Raw genomic sequence first — 17,843 nt, 5'->3', positions numbered from 1 at the left:
CAGGTATGTTAGCTGCAAGCTTGGTAGTGAAGCAACTAATTTCAACCTCCCTCTGCAGGTTCACTGAACTTTTTCAAATGTGACCACTTCTGGCATGCAAACCCCAAGCAACTTCACTTTGATTTCAGATTAGTCTCCTCCAAAGATTTAGGAATCAAAGGGGTCTGGAATCACGACACAAATTTAATATGACAGTTTCATGTAGAACAAGCCTTTGGAATATTGTGACACTTGTTCCTTACACTGTGGCTGCAGTTCTTGAAGATATATTTATGTGTGATTGAAATAAATGTTGTCTCCAAATCCTCTTCAGCCCTTATCCTTCTGTTATCCTCAAGTAGTGTTTTTTCAATGATTCTACAAAACCAAAGTAATGTATTAACATATGATTTTTTCACCAGTAGTTTTATTGTGTTTAAGTCTGATGATGACTCTTATTGTGGTTTCTGTTTCTTTACCAGCTGGCTGCAGAATTCCCATCAGAAGACATTTTTTTAGTGACAGCTTCCCCCGTTATCAAAGCTGTAACTAATTTCAAGCAGGTAAGAGAGACTGCATTTTTCTTATAGTGAGACATGTTCTAAGTTTGTTTGATAATTTAGAACCCAGTGGTAAAGATGCTCATGACTTAGAGCCTGTTTTCATATTTGTGTGATTGCAGTGGTGTCAGTAAGACTGACAGGCTATTTTACAATGATCAGTAATTGTGAATATATTCACACCATTCAGGCAAAGGTTAAACCAGGTACTTACAGGACTAAAGTGTGTTCAGAGTTACTGAAACTTTATTTTATTTTATTTATTTATTTTTTTAGTGAGTGACCTCTTAGAAGCACTAGAATGGTATCATAGTCTTGCTCATGTTTGAATTTGGGGCAGAAACAGTGAAAAAAAGGATAACCTTCTGGGGAATTGATTTGGGCTTTGTCTATTTCAGCAGCTGCTTATTCAGTGACATCTTTCCTGCTGGTTTGAAAAAGAAAATCAAATGCATGCATGAATTCAGATTTATGGCTAGTAGGGCATGAAGCTGAGTCTGAGAGCTCTCTCTGAAACTAACACCGAAGTACAGAATGCTTTCTGAAAGTGCTGAGTGTCCAGCAAAGACATCTGCACAGAGCAGAGATGAAAAGTCTGTAATTCACATCACTGGAAATTTACATAGCTGAAGAATAAGGGAATAGCTAAGCACTATTAGAAGGCAGCAGAATCTGAGATTTGGACATGAGCATCTTAATTTCTCTCTGAATTGCAAGCATGGTGTAGCTTCTGGTTCCTAGCTGTGTTCCAAACTTGAATACTCAATAAAGTAGCAGGCCTGGAGGTTTCCATGCAGCTATTCTCTTTTGGAAAAAGCCACAAAATTGTCATCACTTATTTGAATGTTTTTCAAGTTTTGGCTTGCCTCTTTGGGGTTTTTATTTTCTTTGTATTTGTTTTGTATTTGATGTTGTCCATTTCCCCCGAGGTCTCTAAAATATCAGGTAGTGGCTCTGGATGAGTTATTTTAGCAAAGTTACAAAAAGAAAAACCAGGATTTTTACACTACATCACATAAATGAAAAAGCAGTGTTAACAACTTCTTTATGGAATAAAACATTGTAGCAGTTAGAGCAACTGCCAGGGTTTTCTTTTCCATTTTTGCTTAATCTCTGTCTTTAGGATTAACGTGTAGTACTTGGACTCTTCAACCAGGAGCAAGCATGAAAAGATTCTGTATGGAAAAATAAACTTTTAGCAGTTACATGGTAACCCATTTTCAGACAATATGGGCTTTATGTTGTCACTTTTTTACCATAAATGGACACAGCACCTTCTCTCAAAAGCTTTAGAAGAAGAGATGGGTAAATGATCCATATTTTTAAATACTTCTCTTTCTCCTACAGGTATCCAAAACACTTGAGGAATTTGATGTTGAAGAGCAGCCAAATTCCCTATTAGAAAAACGATATCCCAATATTAGAGTTATACAGTCTGGAGTGAAACAGTTGAAAAGTGATGAACATGTAAGCTAAGGTTTTCTTTTTTATTTGTTTTTTTTTTTTTTCAAATTATGTATATTAAATATAATTTAAGAAGTAGCTGAATGTTTTGGGTGAGAAATTTTGTTCAAGAACATTTTGGTTACTGAATTGATAAGTTACCAAAATTACAAGAAAATATTTCCTAATTCTAATTTCACTTACTGCTTAAACTGTTTTTCAAGTAGAAATAGATACAGAGGACAAAATAAATCTTGAAAGAGCCAACATTTCCACCTTTTCTTCCTTCTATTTAGCAGGAGATACATGGCAAATATGAACAATGTGCAGCATGTGCACAGCCTTGTTAGCTCTGTGCCAACATGTTCTTTTCACTCCAGCATGTATGAGAAACTCACATTCACATCCCAAACTCGTTTTGCTCACTTCTAAAGTTTGGAGATGTAATTCCAGGTGGATTTTGTTAACATTCTGAATACAGTGGTTTTCTTATATCATTGCTAGGATAGTGTTTTAATATTGGTCTTGGTGGACATAAATAATTAATCTATGTGGATTTGGAGGCTCTTTTGCCCAAAATCACTTTAAGCTATGCAGCTTCTAGTTTGTAGAACAACAAATAATGTCATAAAATGTTAAAATTTAAGGTCTTCTTTCTCAGAATGACATAGCTTGTTGAGTGCCTCCACTTTTTCTCCAGCAAAAAACAGATTTGCAGTATTTCTGAACTGTGTCCTATCCTGTGCCTGGTTAACTCAGAGCTACTGCTGTTGAAATGTTTGAATGAGATTCTCGATTGCTGATGTCCAGCAGTGCATGGTTCTGTTCCTGGGGCCTGAGGGACATTTGTCATATAGAAAACACAGAACTCTTCTGGCACAGCCAGTGAGTACCAAGTGCCACCAAGTGGTTGATCTTGCTTCGAGTGCACTGTGTGCACTTCCCACTTTATTGGTCACTTATTTGTGGTGAGTGTGATAGTAGTAAATGACACACAGTGAGGAAGAGTATGAAGCCTAGTTCCTTCAGAAGCCTCTTACAGCTTTTCATATCTGCAAATTATTGTGACATTAAGGAAAGATGTCTCTTAGATGTCTTCATTTTTGATTTTTCTTTTCTCTTCATTGTTAACAGAAAATTTACACTGAAGATGGGAAAGAATACATATATGAAAAGCTTTGTCTGTGTGCTGGAGTCAAACCAAAATTAATTGTTGAAGGGAACCCGTATGTGTTAGGAATCCGGGACACTGACAGTGCACAGGTAAATGTGTTTGGGACTTCAAAATGTGCAATGTATTCCTGCATCTGGTGCAAAATACCAGAATTCTTGTGGAGTGAAATGGAGAAACACAAAATAATGTTTGCTATTATATATTCTTAATTAGGAGTATTTTCACTAGCAGCAAAACAGCCTTATAATGCCACTGAATTAATTAGCCACCGATTTGTTAAGTTTATAGATAGCTCATACACATTATTTCTAACATGATAAAACGGAATAAACAATATTTTTTTCACCCTCCAGGAAGAATCCAATTGGAAAATATAAAGAAATTTCCTTGGGAAGAGGTGTGTGGTTCCTGGTACAAAGGGCTGCTTCATGCAGTGGGAAGCTACTGAAGGAATGACTTCTTATTCTCTTGCAGTTCTACTGTAGCTTCTCCTCTTTGTACAGAAAAGAGTTAGAAATAGTCAAAGATGTGGAAAAGTTTTCACCTGAGAAATGACTTAATAGACTAAAAATTAAGCTTTGAAGGCAAAGTTGAAGTCTCCCTGCTACAGGTCTTCAGAAACAGAGGAGCATTGCTGCTCCATAAAATGGAACTGCCATTCATCAAATGAAGCTGGACCTTGAGGATAAAAAAAGGAGTTACATTTTCAAAGAATCTGAAGTGAAACTGGAATTGCTGATTGCTACAACAGCAGCTTCTGTTTCAGGTCTCAGCCTAGCTGGATGTGTATCAATAATCTGAGAAAATCAAGACTAAGAGCAAGAAAATACTGAGAAGGATATAGTTGATCAGTGTGAGGGAACATTCTCTAATTGACATTTTTCCTTTCTTAATGCAGGCTTTTCAGAAGAATTTGGCTCAAGCTGAGAGAATAGTGGTGGTAGGAAATGGTGGGATTGCCCTTGAATTAGTGTAAGTGAACCAAAAACACATAATCAAATAAAATCTTTACAATGCAATGCTAAATCTAGTGTAAATGAATTTGAGAGAAGGTTGACTTTAAAATTTTATCTCTTAGAGCATTTAGTAGCAAAACTGATCACAGAGGGTTTTTTTTGCAACATAGTGGTTTTTACTGATACATAAAATCAGAAAAGCTCCAGAAGAAGCTTTGACACAGATATCAAGAATATTCAGTTCATGTTCCACATACTGCAAGCAATATCCAAATGCTTGTTTTTAACAGTGGCAGTCTGGCAGAAATGCACTTGTTTTTCATTATGGGGAGCAGGAAATACTAATTATTAGTATTATAAATTGGATCTGCCCCCTACCCCAGTTCAGTCAGGGTTGTGTTGGTGAGGAAGTATGACTTGTCAGCTTGAAGAGATATTTTTAATGGGTTCCTTATGTAAATGTTTAGAAGTGGATTTGATAGGTTGGAAAATCTTGGATCCCCTGGTTCTGGCTTCTGGAAGGAAACTTGACACACTTCTGCTTGTGTTGCTAAAAGATCCTTTTCAGGCAGTCTGTCACTTTATCCCTTGTTGAAATGCTCACAGGTATGAAATTCAAGGCTGTGAAGTAATCTGGGCTATCAAAGACAAAGCCATTGGGAACACTTTCTTTGATGCAGGAGCAGCTGAATTCCTCCTTCCCAAGCTCACTGCTGAAAGCCAAGAGAATCCCATCGAGTGTAAAAGAACCAAGTACACAGTGGAAGGTATGGGGTTCAGCTTCCTGACACTGCAGCAGCAGCATTTCATATTAAAGATAGTCTTAAAATCACTCAGTTTAGCAGCTTGGAGTAAGCCTTACTGTTATCATTTATGACATTTCCTTCTTCAAAAACTGAGAGTGAAAATGCAACATAGAAACCCATCCCACATTTATGTAGACAGAATGTAATACAGCTTCTTGTGAGCTGTAAAAAAGGGCTTACCTTTGTGCCAAATTTACATTAATTCCCTGTATTCCTTCTGCTGAAGAACTTGTTCAATTTTCTGTAATGTTTTGATGTGAACTCACCATTCTATAGGGAGGAGCTGTCACATAATGAGATATTGGAGGAGCAGGTGAAACTACACAGAACATTATTACAGGTGGAGGGAAAGTGCAGTCTCAGAAACAATAATTAGCACTGCATGAAGAAACATCACACAAACATAGGTAGGGCCAAAGTCAGGACAAAAAGAAGAGCATGGTTCTAGACATCAGGCAGGAAGAATAAGGATATTACCCCAGATGGTATTTTTCTGTTAATTGAGAATCCTTGTTTTGAATTCTGAGGACAAGGAAAGTTGCACACTAAATCTGATATACTCCATGTCTTTGCTTTAGGAAGTGAGGAGAAAGGAAGGCCTCCAGGAGCATCTGACAAGCTGGGCAGTGCCTTGGGCCCTGACTGGCACGAGGGCTTACACCTTAAAGGCACTAAGGAGGTAGGGGCATAACCTTGCTGCCAGATTTATTTGGGTGTTGTGGGCATGAGCACAGGGAAGAGTTCCATGTTTGCAATAAAGCAAAAATCCTCACATTTAATTTTTTTTTTATTTATGAATTCCTGAGCTGTTAGGTGTTTGCATCTTTTCTGCATTTGTAAAATGACCTCTTGATTTATAAAATCGAGAGTGATCAGTCAAAGACCAGCTAAAGGATGTTTAGGATATTTAGCAGCTTAATCAGTGGTGGTTTGGCTGTTGAAGGCTGTGGAACTGTATTTGTGTAGTGGAGAATAAAAAAAGGCCCAAATTCACCAAACAATTTAGAGAAACAGTTAACTTCCCAACTTCTGGCTTGAGCTCAGAATATGGTTGAAATGTGGGTTGATGGTACAGAGTATTTTTTCTTTTTACTGTGTTTAGAACATAAACTTATTATTGTTACCAAAATTTAATGAATTATAGAAAAATAAAGGATTTGCAATCCTGAAAGACAGAAAAATGAGTTTACTTTATTCTGTTCTGATAATGTTTGAACTCTCTTCCTGCAAGCTTAGGGGAACCTGAATATGTTTTCTGGCATGCCAGAAAAATCTAATTGTTGTGATCTGTAAAGGAACATGAGCTACCTGCTGAAAAAGCAGCTAAATTGCCACTGGCTATGGTTAGAGCTGTGCCAAAAGGAAGAAAGTGTGGGAATCCAGGTAGTGGGCTTGGATATATGGTGGGTGGCTTTCCACTTCAGTAATATCAATTTAGGTGAAGATGTCCTTGCTGTTATTAATCTTGTGATCACTAATCATTATGTTTATAATTCTGTTTCTTTTTTTTTTTTTTTTTAGTTTTCTCACAAAGTACATATTGAAATACTGTGTGAAGTAAAGAAAATTCTCTTACAGCAAGAATTTATCCAACTGCAGCAGACTTTGCTGACTTTTCCTAAAGGAGAGAAAAATGTAGAGGCAGATGAGGGTGAGTGCCAGTGCTGGTAAGACCTTGAAGGTAAATCTGTGCTGGAGCATGTTTGCTGTTTGAAAAAGAAATCTTTTTTTCTCTATAATTTGAGGTCTAGCAGTTTACAGTAATCAAATTTATGTGCTGCAATTAAATTATAAAATCTTGCAGGTCAGACACTTTTTTCCACAAAGTAACCAAAATCATGTGTGCAGAATATTCCATCCTAACACAATCCATTAAATATTTTAATAGTTAAGTTAAAACATGAGGAAAAAAACCACGAACATTTTGTATCAAACTGAAGTAAACCTTCCAAATAGAGGAAAATATCCCTTTTTAAAAAATGAATAATTATGCCTATAATTTCAACCTAATTAAAATGAATATTTTTAATACTATTTTAGTAATCAGTTACTTTCAGCACAAGTCAAGTCTGTTCTGTTCTTTTTGCTTTTGAGGCATTTCTGTGCATCTGTAAATTTCTACATAAAAGAATATTTGGCAATTGCATACTTGAGAGAATATCTCACAGGCCACAGAGGGTTTTAATTTAGGAAAATTCTGAAGGAAGTTATTGGTAAGAGTTGGAGCTGAGATCCAAAATATTTTTTTTCTCTAGTTCTGAGCAATGGTAAGAAAAGTTACAGGTAATCTCTGATAGTTTTCTCATTTTTATTTTCAATTTTAACCTTTCTTTACCTATTCAGTTACCTCAAAGGTTTTATGGTTTTATTTTCATTCATATCTTATCATAAGACATAATTAATAAAGTAACTTCTGTTGGTTACATTCTCAGGGCAAAATTTTCTCGTTTTTCAGTGCTGTGGCCTGTATATGTGGAATTAAGTAATGGAAAAATTTATGGATGCAATTTCATTGTCAGTGCAACTGGAGTTGTGCCAAATGTTGAACCATTTCTTGATGGCAATAATGTAAGTATACTGATTTCAAGTAAGGTTAAAGAAACCTTTTCAGCTGGTTTATGCTTCTGTTCTGACATGGATTGCTAAAGATTTAAATACTGTGTACCATCTCAAAATAAGGCAGGGTATGTTGATACTGAGATATCCAACATGATACAAGTGTATTTGATTTGTGGACTTGGTTTATTATGTTGCTCCTCAGGTGTTTATATATAGTACATATGCAGTGTTAAGCCCAACCAAAGAGAGAAAATCATCTGTATAATTGGCTAATGTGGCAAAAATTTAGAATAATTTCCATGTTAGTTCTGTACCATAGTCTTACCTTATTAATCTTGACATTTGCTCCTGGAAAGGAAGCAACTACTTCCAGTACTTTCCATCTGGGACACTGAGCTGTCACAGTGCTCATGTTCATTGATGGAAGTCAGCACCCAAATGTGGCTGGTGATTCTGGAGTTCATAACTGCCATGTGCATTTCCACACCTCAGGATCATTTTGCTTCTGTGTTCAGTGCCTGCTCATCAACAACTAAACATCCCTGGGTTATTAACACTGATCACAAATCCAACAAATAGCCCCATACAAGCTACTACTAAAAATGATCCCAAACAAAAGCAGGATGTTGTGGTATTTGGGTTAAGTGGTGCCATCTGGTTATGAGGTAAAAGGCTGTGCTCTGGTTAAAGAAGGAAATGCTGAAAACATAGATCTGATGTTGAGCCATGACGTATTTCCATGCCTATGCTATAAGCTTAGATCAGGAGTTAAGTTTTTGCAATGGCATTTTCTTGCCTTGGCAAAAATACAAAGTGATCTCTTAAGACTGGGTGTCCCTGTAACAAACACACAGTGTGATTTGGAATTTGGCAAGCCCTGTTACTTCCCTGCCTAGGTATCAGTAATAGTCCTTTAGAAACCTTTGCTGTGCTCTAGAAATAATAACAGTAATGCTTTGTACTTTCCATGGAGCTCTTGCCACTCAGCGCAGTCTCATGGTAAAGGAACAGCTGATTGTTAAGGGGGAGGGAGTTGGGTGCCTGGTTCCATTGCTGATGTGTGAACCCCTTCAGTTTGCTGTGGGAGAGGATGGAGGACTGAAGGTGGACAAGCACATGCACACGTCACTGCCAGATGTGTTTGCAGCTGGAGATATCTGCACAGCAGCCTGGGAGCCCAGCCCTGTGTGGCACCAGGTACGTCCTGGCACAGGAGTTACACACCAGTGCTCACACCAAGGAGGGGCAGGTTAACAGTGGATTGTCACTGACCGATTTTCTGAAAAACTCCTTCGCTAGGATTTTTCTCCTGAGAAGCCTCAGAAAAAAAATATAAACAATAACTATCTGAGGGCTGTGGAATGTGGTCTGGAGATGCTTTACCAACAGGTGCATCTTTGATTGTTTGCATGTGAATTGTTTTTAACTAATGGCCAATGGCAGCCATCTGTGTCAGACACCAAGTCTGTCACGAGATTTTATTATTCATTCCTTTCTAGCTTTCTGATGTCTCCTTTCTTCTATTCTGTAGTATAGTTTTAGTATATAATTTTCTTTTAATGCAATATATATCATAAAATAGTAAATCAGCCTTCTGAAACATGGAGTCAAGATTCTCATGACTTCCTTCATCCTGGGGACCCTCAAACACCACCACATTTGCTGACCCTGAGTGAGTGACACCCCACAGTGGATAATCCTGGGGGTTTGGTGGCTGAGTTCTGTGGAGGTGGCTGGAAATGAGCTGGCCAGCCCCTCTGAGTATGAACAGCAGTGAGTGTGCTCTGAGTACTCACTGCAGTGAGTGTGCTCATGGCACAGGGATGGCCTCATGACTTCAATCTTCCCAATTGTCTCTTGCAGATGAGGCTGTGGACCCAGGCTCGGCAGATGGGATGGTATGCAGCAAAGTGCATGGCAGCAGAAGCTTTAGGGGAGTCTATTGATATGGATTTCAGCTTTGAACTATTTGCTCACATTACAAAATTTTTCAATTACAAGGTCAGTACAGTCTGATAGTTGTAACTATCAGTTACACCGAGTAACACATACTGCTTGCTTATATTCACTTGCTGACAGTGAGCAGGTGCATTAATATTGAGGAAGCAGGTTTCTTTCTGTAGTAATTAATCCTAGCTTAGATTTTCTCATTTTGTGCTAATGTATATGGTATTTCATGGGGAAGATTTTTCAGTCCATTGTGTGTATTTGTGCTAATGTGTGTGATATTTCAAGGGGAAGATTTTTGAGTCCATTGTGTGTTTGCAAGCCAGTGATGGGGGAGGGACCCAAGGGATGCTTATTTCCCTGTTTGCATCCCTTTTGAGGCTGAGAACTGTTAGCAGGAGAAATGCTAAAAGCCACTGCAGTGTTGTTATGAGTGCTTTTCCCTTCTCCTTCTGCTAGGTGGTGGTTTAGGGGAAGTACATCGCTCAGGGCCTGGGCTCAGAGCACGAGCTGATGCTGAGGTGTACCAAGGGCCACGAGTACATCAAAGTGGTGATGCAGAACGGCCGAATGATGGGAGCTGTGCTCATCGGTGAAACGGACTTGGAAGAAACCTTTGAAAACTTAATTTTAAATCAAATGGATCTTTCAGCCTATGGTGAAGATCTCCTAAATCCAGATATTGACATAGAAGATTATTTTGATTGAACAATACCCCATTCCCATTTTGTATGAAGCTTTGAGAGCAAGTCATAGATCTTAGAAAACCGTTTTCTCAGGACTGGGGATAAATGCAATCCTCAATTAAGATTTTGGGTTGATCTTGCTAAAATACTGACTGGTTACTGCCACAGGTACCAGCTAATGGTGCAATCTCTGTCATGCTGGCTCATATGAACAGAGAACAGTTTCAGGGCACAGGGTGCTCAGAGCTCTTGCTACCTGGAATGCAGGTTGCAAATACATGGCCTTACCCCATTTTTTTTTCCTTTTCCCCTATAAGTTTAATTCTGAAATAAATGTATTTTCTACTCAGTTAAGTACAGAACACAGGCTTTGCACAATGAAAGCCAGGATGAGATGTCAGTTGAGAGAAGCCTTTGAACTGGTTGTCCCTTCAGCTGTCCAGGTGTTGGGGTGGAGCTGCACTGTACAGGATAGTGCCAGCCCCGGACAGCAGTTGTTTCATCCTGGCTTTTGATTGTGTTCTACAGTTGCTGCCTGAGAGTTCCTATTTATTTTGGATCAAATTTGGGACAATTTATTGTACTCAATACAAAGCTGGCAGTACATATTGGGACTTGTCCCAGACAAATAATTTAATTTTTTTTAGAAGAATGACTGTTTTTAACTAAATTTTCAGGTTTTGGTGAAGTTCTCAGCTAAAGGATGGGTGAAGGAGTATAGGCTTTATTCAGTGTCACAATTTTACCAGAAAAATAAAGATGAAGAGCATGTTCTTAATGATATTATTTTTATATTTGTTATAAGTGTAAGGGAGAAGAACTAAAATGCAACCACCCAGAACTTGCACTTATTAATGAAACTGAACATGCCTTTCTGATCTTTTAACATCTTAGCAGTCAAAGTAAGAAAACAAAATTGAATCTAGCAGTCAGCATATGTGCCGTTGAATGCTTGCGGTAGCTGTTGAGTGTTTCCTAGGCTGGCAGGTTGTCTTGTTTGTAAACTTCAATTGAGGTACCTTCTGCCAAGCACAGAAGTCATAAATTTCTATTTGAATAACAACGTAGAGAAGTCCAATTTGAAGAGCAACAGACATATTTCTAAGGGATAAATACACATAAATACATACAGTATGTCACTCCCACGTGCCACAGTGGGTGTAGGGACACATGCCCCTACTCAGAACTGCAGAGGTGGCAGTGCCCACGTGGGCTGGAACAGCCAGCCCTGGCACAGCAGCAGCTCTGAGCCAGCCAGGGCTCCAGAGGAAGGATGCTGGAGCATCCCTGTCTCCAGCTGTCTGGTGTCACTCTCTGGGGCTGGTGACAGCAGTGCCCTGGCTGCAGTGGGGTCACTGGTGAGGAGGAGAGTCACCTGCACAGCAGGCAGAAGAACAGGAGGTGACAGGGTCTTCATGCTGAGCTAAGACCACCAAGTCCTGTGCTGCAAAGGAAAGAAACCTGAAGAGGACTCTCAGGGGAGCAGTGGGTGGAGACTCCCAGAGGAAGGAAGCCTGGAAATCTCTGCACCTCTATCAGTCCTTTCCAGACTGCATGAACCTGCCACAGTGTTACTATATACTACACTTGCAAAAGAGTTAAAAAGGCAACATGGTCATTATAGAGATTTTGTAATCGTTGCTGTATCCTAAGATATGCGCCAATTATTTTGATAAGAAACATACTTTCCTCTTCTATTAGCCTTCTAGATTTGACACTTTTTAAAGATATTTGTTCCCTGTTCAGCGTTTATTAAATAAAAATAAAAATACCAATACTAAAGCACAAACTGAACTTACACACTGCACTGTCCATGGAGCAGCAACCATAATTAGATCCTAGATGTAGTCTGTGACACTCAGTCAATAACTACTGGCTGGTCATGTGCACGTGCCTGAAGCTGAGGCTTCTTTGCTTTTAAGTTAGGACCACAGCTGGGCCCTTTATGTTCCTGTGATTGATTCACCCCTGAATCTTGGACAGTCTTTGATCCAGCCTGGGCATTTTCTCTGCTTCCTTTTGAACACTGAGATGGTTTGACCTGTAAGATTAAAGAGTTCAGTGAAAATTCTAACATTGCTTTTCTTTTCTTTTCCATGTTCCCGCACAAGAGAGAAGATATTTATGAGGTTATGATATTTATGATGTACATGCATACACATATACACACATACACATATATATGCATATATACATGTGCTCCATCACATTCCAAACACTTCTGGATGTTGAATCTTGAAATTCTATGGTAGGAGACTGGCAAATGCCTACAATTAGAATATTATTGATATTCTCACATTTCACTGACCATAAAAGCTAATATCAATATTTTCAATGCCTTTAAAAATGAAATAATAATGTCAAAATATTGCCAGAAACTTATCAAAATGAAAAGGGTGTGTTAGGTTAAGCATAGAGACTAGACTGGGTTTTTTCGGCATTTTTGCTTCTGACATTGTTTGGAAAGTGTGTTGTTTGCACTAGTAACTGAAATGCAGTTTGATGAGGATAGAATTACTACAAAACATGTTTTGAGCAGATACCAAATGATTAAATTAAGCTCTAATGGAGAAGATACCTATATGGCAAATCAGAACAGATGTAAATACCTTGGAAACACTTTTGCTGCTTTTTATCCCCTCTATGGTGAGGGTATGTCCCTCGTTTTTCAGCAGCCAGGCTTTGGGTCCCACCTTCAGGTAGGATATTGTAGCAATGGCTGTGAAGCTGAAATCCTCCCTGCATCAATGAAATCAATGTTACAGGGGAAGGTTGGAGATGGAGGCCGGAATATGCAGGGGAAAAAAAATCATAGAATCATTAAGGTTAGAAAAGACTTCCAAGACATCAAGCCCAGCCATCAACCCAGCACTGCCACTAAACTATGTCCTCAGGTGCCACATCTGCATGTTGTATGAACAGAACCTGGAATGGTGACTCCACCACTTCCCTTCTCAACAACTCTTCCCATAAGGACAGGGACGCATTAACCCTTCTGATAGGTGTTTCAGAGAGCAGCTTCATTCTGCTTCATTTTTCAAGTAGACAGGTGACTTAGAGCTGCTCTGATCAACACTTAACACAATTCAGTTCATGGACCTTGACTCACAAAAACAGATGCACACTTGTCACTTGAAACACATGGAGGAAAATGAGGAAAAAAAGATGTAATAAGTCATCTGCTAACCCTCTTAGTAATATTTAAAAAGCTGTATGGAGAGATACAAAGAAAAATGAAGTCAAAATAAAGGGACTGGATATTTGTAGGTATTCTTGAACTTAACAATTATAGGAGAAGACAAAACACATAGCACATGGACAGCTTACAGAGGCAGCACTGGTGTTAGTTCCACTATGCTTTCTTAAAATTTCTGAGTCCCACCTTCCACATTAGCCAGTGTTTCCTGACTTAGACATCGTGTGCACAACCTCATTTGCTTTCCTTATCCATGGAATGTGAATGAGAGCTGTATGAACTTCAGACTTCTCCAAAATGAATCCTGCTGCAGATTTAAACATTCTACCTGAATACAGAAGACCTTCTAAAAAAGAAGGTTTTTTTAATTGCACAGGATGCAGCATTTCAACTATTCCTCCAACTTTTGAAAAGGAAATATAGCAATACTTGAAGGGTTTTTAGGAATACAGTATATGTATCTGAATTGAAAGAAGACTACAGAATGTAACCATTAATTTTATACCAAAGTAACAAGAGAGCAAGGTAAAATTACTACTAAATATTAAAAAACCAAAACAAAGAAAACAAAATAGTTATCTTTCATACTTCAGATACTGCTGCAGCAGTAAATGAGATTAACAAGACCAAAAAAACCCAAAACACTGCAAAATGTTTTTGGGGGTGGAGTTTGGCCATAACAGGTATTTAATGCTGCTAAACATTGATCAATCCTTAAAATTCCCCGCTCCAGACTCCCCATCCTACTTGTATTTCTGAAATTCATACAGTGATTAAACATCATCTAGAGACAATCTGAGCAAATCACACATCCCAGGTGCTGTACAAAATAAAAAAAAAATAAAATTGTATATCAAATCTGTATCATGTTATTCTGTAAGTCACATATTTGATAAAAAATCAAGTATTTTAAAAAATGCACCAGTGGAGGTCTAGATAGGCAGTTATTCTTTGTTACATGCAGTAGAGGCTTGGTCATGAATGCCCAGGTGGCTACTAATCTGTTGCACTATCTTGGAAATGAAATGTGTTCCTCTCTCTGAGGATATTTTGGCTGAAACTCCGAATTGTGGCATTATTTCTTGTAATAATACTCTCGAGCTTTGACAGTTCTGGTGGGGAATGCTTCTGGCCAGCTTGAAAATGTATTTGTCAATACCAATAAATACAGATACCCCCCCTTTCCTTGGGAGCTCTGAAAAGTCAATTTGCCACTGCTGTCCAGGCCCATGGTCTCTCCCAATCTGACTGAGTTTCAGCCTCAGGGGTGTTTTTGGGGTTAGTCTGGAGGCAAGGATCACACTGTTGGTTTACCTGAGTAATAGTGGCATATAAATTCCTAGCAACGATTCTTTCAATCAGATATGTGTTCTAGAAAGCCTGTGGAAACTACTACTTAAAAGTCAACACTTCATTTTGATGCACTCTGTAACACTGGCAGCCTTGGTCATTCTGGCAAAGGAGCCACACTTTATAAAAGCTTTTAAGGAGTTAGACTCCAGTGTGTTTTCTAGTGCTGTTCCTTCACTAGTGACCACAAATGGGAAGGGATTACCAACTCCCTCTCAATGGTAGCCCACCCCTTGTGGTTGCATGTCTCTTTTGATTAGTATTATTATATTCTGGCTCACTTTCAAGGGAAATCTGTCCATAATTATCTCAGCTTTTGCTGCTTTCCTTCTCTCCATCCATCAGCTCATTTAATGCAAACATTTTCTGGCTGGCTTGGTGGATAAGGAGGCAGAAGAAGGCGTCTTTCAGGTTTAAAACAGTAAACTAGGTTAGCTCAGGTGTTAAACAAGTTAGTAAAGTATATGGATTTGCTGCCACAGGGTATAAATTCTTTGTTATCTTATTGACAGCCCTCAATCCAGTACTATCAATTATTGGGCTGATTTCTTTCCTATCTTCTTTTGAGGGGGTACTGCTTAATTCTCACTCGTTGTGTTGGTTCCTTAAGCTTGATTACCAAAGGGGGACATTTTTCACCCTCCCTTGTACAGCAGAGGCCCATACTCCCAAAAATACTTATTTACTTATTCTAACATCTCTTTACGAATGTCCTTCTTAATTTCAATGGCTGTTAATGTTAAGCCTGACATTTTTATATCATTTGCCTCCAGTAGTTTTGAAAAACGTTTAGCCTGGAAGATACAATAGACACATGATTTCCTATCTCAGGAAGTGTCACCCTTCAGGCTTACATATCCCAGGATCATAAACGTGTCAATGTATATAAGAATATTTCAGTTCAGACATCAAAACTGAGAAGATCGGCGCCATGCCCATGTACTTTTAATTATCTCCCCTTTATCTAGAGCAAAGTCTTACATTTTTTTTTTTCATTTTCTCCTGAGCAAAGAAATCATATATTAGATTGATCTAAAGGAGTAATAGTGATGTTTTTATAGACAGGTTCCTACTGACTATTACTTGTTTCCTGAAACCACTGACCTGTGCAGGTGAAAATACGAAGTGTACAAATGATGCAAGTTGATGGGGTGATAGAGGCACTGACCATTGCCACCTGTGATTCCATAACTCTCAGAACCTCTGGAGAGCCTGAAGCAGTGCCTAAGTGACAGACCCAGATCCTCCTGGTAGAGAGGCCCAGAATTGCTCTGTTCTTCTTCCCCATATAATTCTCCTGTAATTCTTTATGGGAAATCTTCTCATAGAGTTCTGTGTTTTATCCTTGAGCAAAGAATGCTCTGTAACTTCCGGCAGGGGGATACAGTGTGGGTAAATGAAGGTAGTATAGAATGTAATCTCATCCCCTAAAGAGTTGCAGCTGAACCAATTACTAAAGATTAGGAGCAGGCCTGATGTTAACAGGCCACACCTGTAGCCAATAACAACAAGTGGTATAAAAGAGTGGGTTGGTGTCAGCAGTCAGATGGCTGCAAGGACCAAGAAGAGTCAGAGCTTAGAGGAGCTGCCTGTGGGAGACATCAAGGTGGTATAAGGCTCTGGCAATATGGAATCCTTGCTCTACAATGATAAGAGAACCCAGGATATATAAGATAACAGCTTCCTTCTTTAAGATTGGAGCACCTTCCATTCATCTTGCTCTCAGTTGCAGCATTTGGCATTATTTAAAATGATACCAGTCTGTTTTTGTGATCTTTGGCAGGGCCAGCTGTTCTTTATCACACAGAGAGGAGTAGCAGTTCAAATGGTTATTCTATCACTGATTCCTAGCTTAGTTTTAGAGGTGCCTCATTCACCTCATCAGTTCACTTGCTCCTAATTAATTTGGTCAAGTCATCAACAAATTACATCCCTTACTAATAATCTCATAAGTGAGATTTATGGCCAGCATTGCTATCACAGCCATGGAGATAAAAGTGAAATCTGTCGTCTATCTATGGATATTTATCTTGCCTCATGCGTTTTACCAGCAGCTTTTATTTTTTTCCTCACATTTTATAAAATTAACTCAGTATTGACAATGAAAATCATATTGCAGTAATCAGTAGAGTCTACACAATTAAAAATTAAATACTACATTAAAATACATACAAAAAATAAATTGAAACAGGAAAGGAAAAGAGGCTTGAAACAGAGGCTAGATTTGAAATAATGTATTCTTATATCAGCCTCAGGAGATCTGCCCAACATGGAAGGCCCTGCACTTTAAATGCCACATTTGTTTTATGCACTGTAACCAAGTATTTTGAAAACTGAAGTGAAATAAGAGTTTCAATCACAGATCAGAATTCATAAAGTCACAGTCTTGTGTTTTGTCTCTTTCCCACTGGCGTCTCTTGGCCTGTGTGGATTTAAATGAGGTGGTGAAAAATTGGAGCTTGCCTGGGAAGCCATACCTGGCTCAGCCATGATTTAATAATGTTAATATTTTTTCAAGTGGTATTTTTTCAACATTGAACTGTGCTTTAGAGAAGATATTTGGTAATAATTTCTTTTAGAACAATGTCTTAAGAATCATTGCAAGGGAGAAAGGCAGTTAGGTTAATGGATGATGATGGCATTGTAGTTTCATCTGCAAATATGAGATGAGTGGCAACTATTGAAAACAGAAAGTTTGTTAATGGCAATAAAAACACAAAAAACACAGGAGAAATTGAAGTCATAAATTTCCTGCGATTTCCAGACTTATTAGACAGCTGATCTACTTGTGTGTAGTGATCATTGGTTTTCATCACTCACATTTGAGAGAGTAAAGGAAAGCATTGAGTATGTATTCTAATTTATAGTAGTTGATGTGCATACACAACAACAAGGTAACAATCTACTACTGGGTTTTACTGGATGAAAGAATTGGCAAAGAATTCACTGTTTCCAGAAAAATCTTTAACAGCTACGGGCCCATGAGTTTTCCTGAGAGGAGATAGATGCAAAGCCCAAAGCTGGGTAAAAAAACAAAGCTCTATATTCAGAGGGCTGCAGAGCAGGGGTTTGTTTATTCAGAGCTGGGAGTGAAGTGGATCTCTCTGACAAACTTCACTCAATGTTGTTTTGCCTTTAATTTCATTCTAAATTGTAAATTCTGAGTTACAAGGTATCAATAGCATAT

At 38.5% G+C, this 17,843-nt stretch overlaps 1 protein-coding gene across 1 annotated transcript; it reads left to right on the top strand.

Annotated features, from left to right (window-relative positions):
- Positions 1-1,024: 1,024 nt before the first annotated feature.
- Positions 1,025-10,132, top strand: LOC131088289 (pyridine nucleotide-disulfide oxidoreductase domain-containing protein 1-like). The gene is made up of 11 exons (XM_058032214.1): positions 1,025-1,066; positions 1,887-2,006; positions 3,117-3,245; positions 4,055-4,128; positions 4,719-4,879; positions 5,497-5,597; positions 6,440-6,569; positions 7,374-7,486; positions 8,552-8,674; positions 9,341-9,478; positions 9,896-10,132. The coding sequence occupies exons 1-11, from the start codon at positions 1,025-1,027 to the stop codon at positions 10,130-10,132; spliced, it is 1,368 nt and encodes a 455-aa protein (XP_057888197.1).
- Positions 10,133-17,843: the final 7,711 nt, after the last annotated feature.

The sequence above is a fragment of the Melospiza georgiana genome, chromosome 11, assembly GCF_028018845.1.
Source record: "Melospiza georgiana isolate bMelGeo1 chromosome 11, bMelGeo1.pri, whole genome shotgun sequence".
Lineage (NCBI taxonomy): Eukaryota > Metazoa > Chordata > Aves > Passeriformes > Passerellidae > Melospiza > Melospiza georgiana.
The sequence above is the reverse complement of the archived record's forward strand: the minus strand, read 5'-3'. Positions and strand labels throughout refer to the sequence as shown.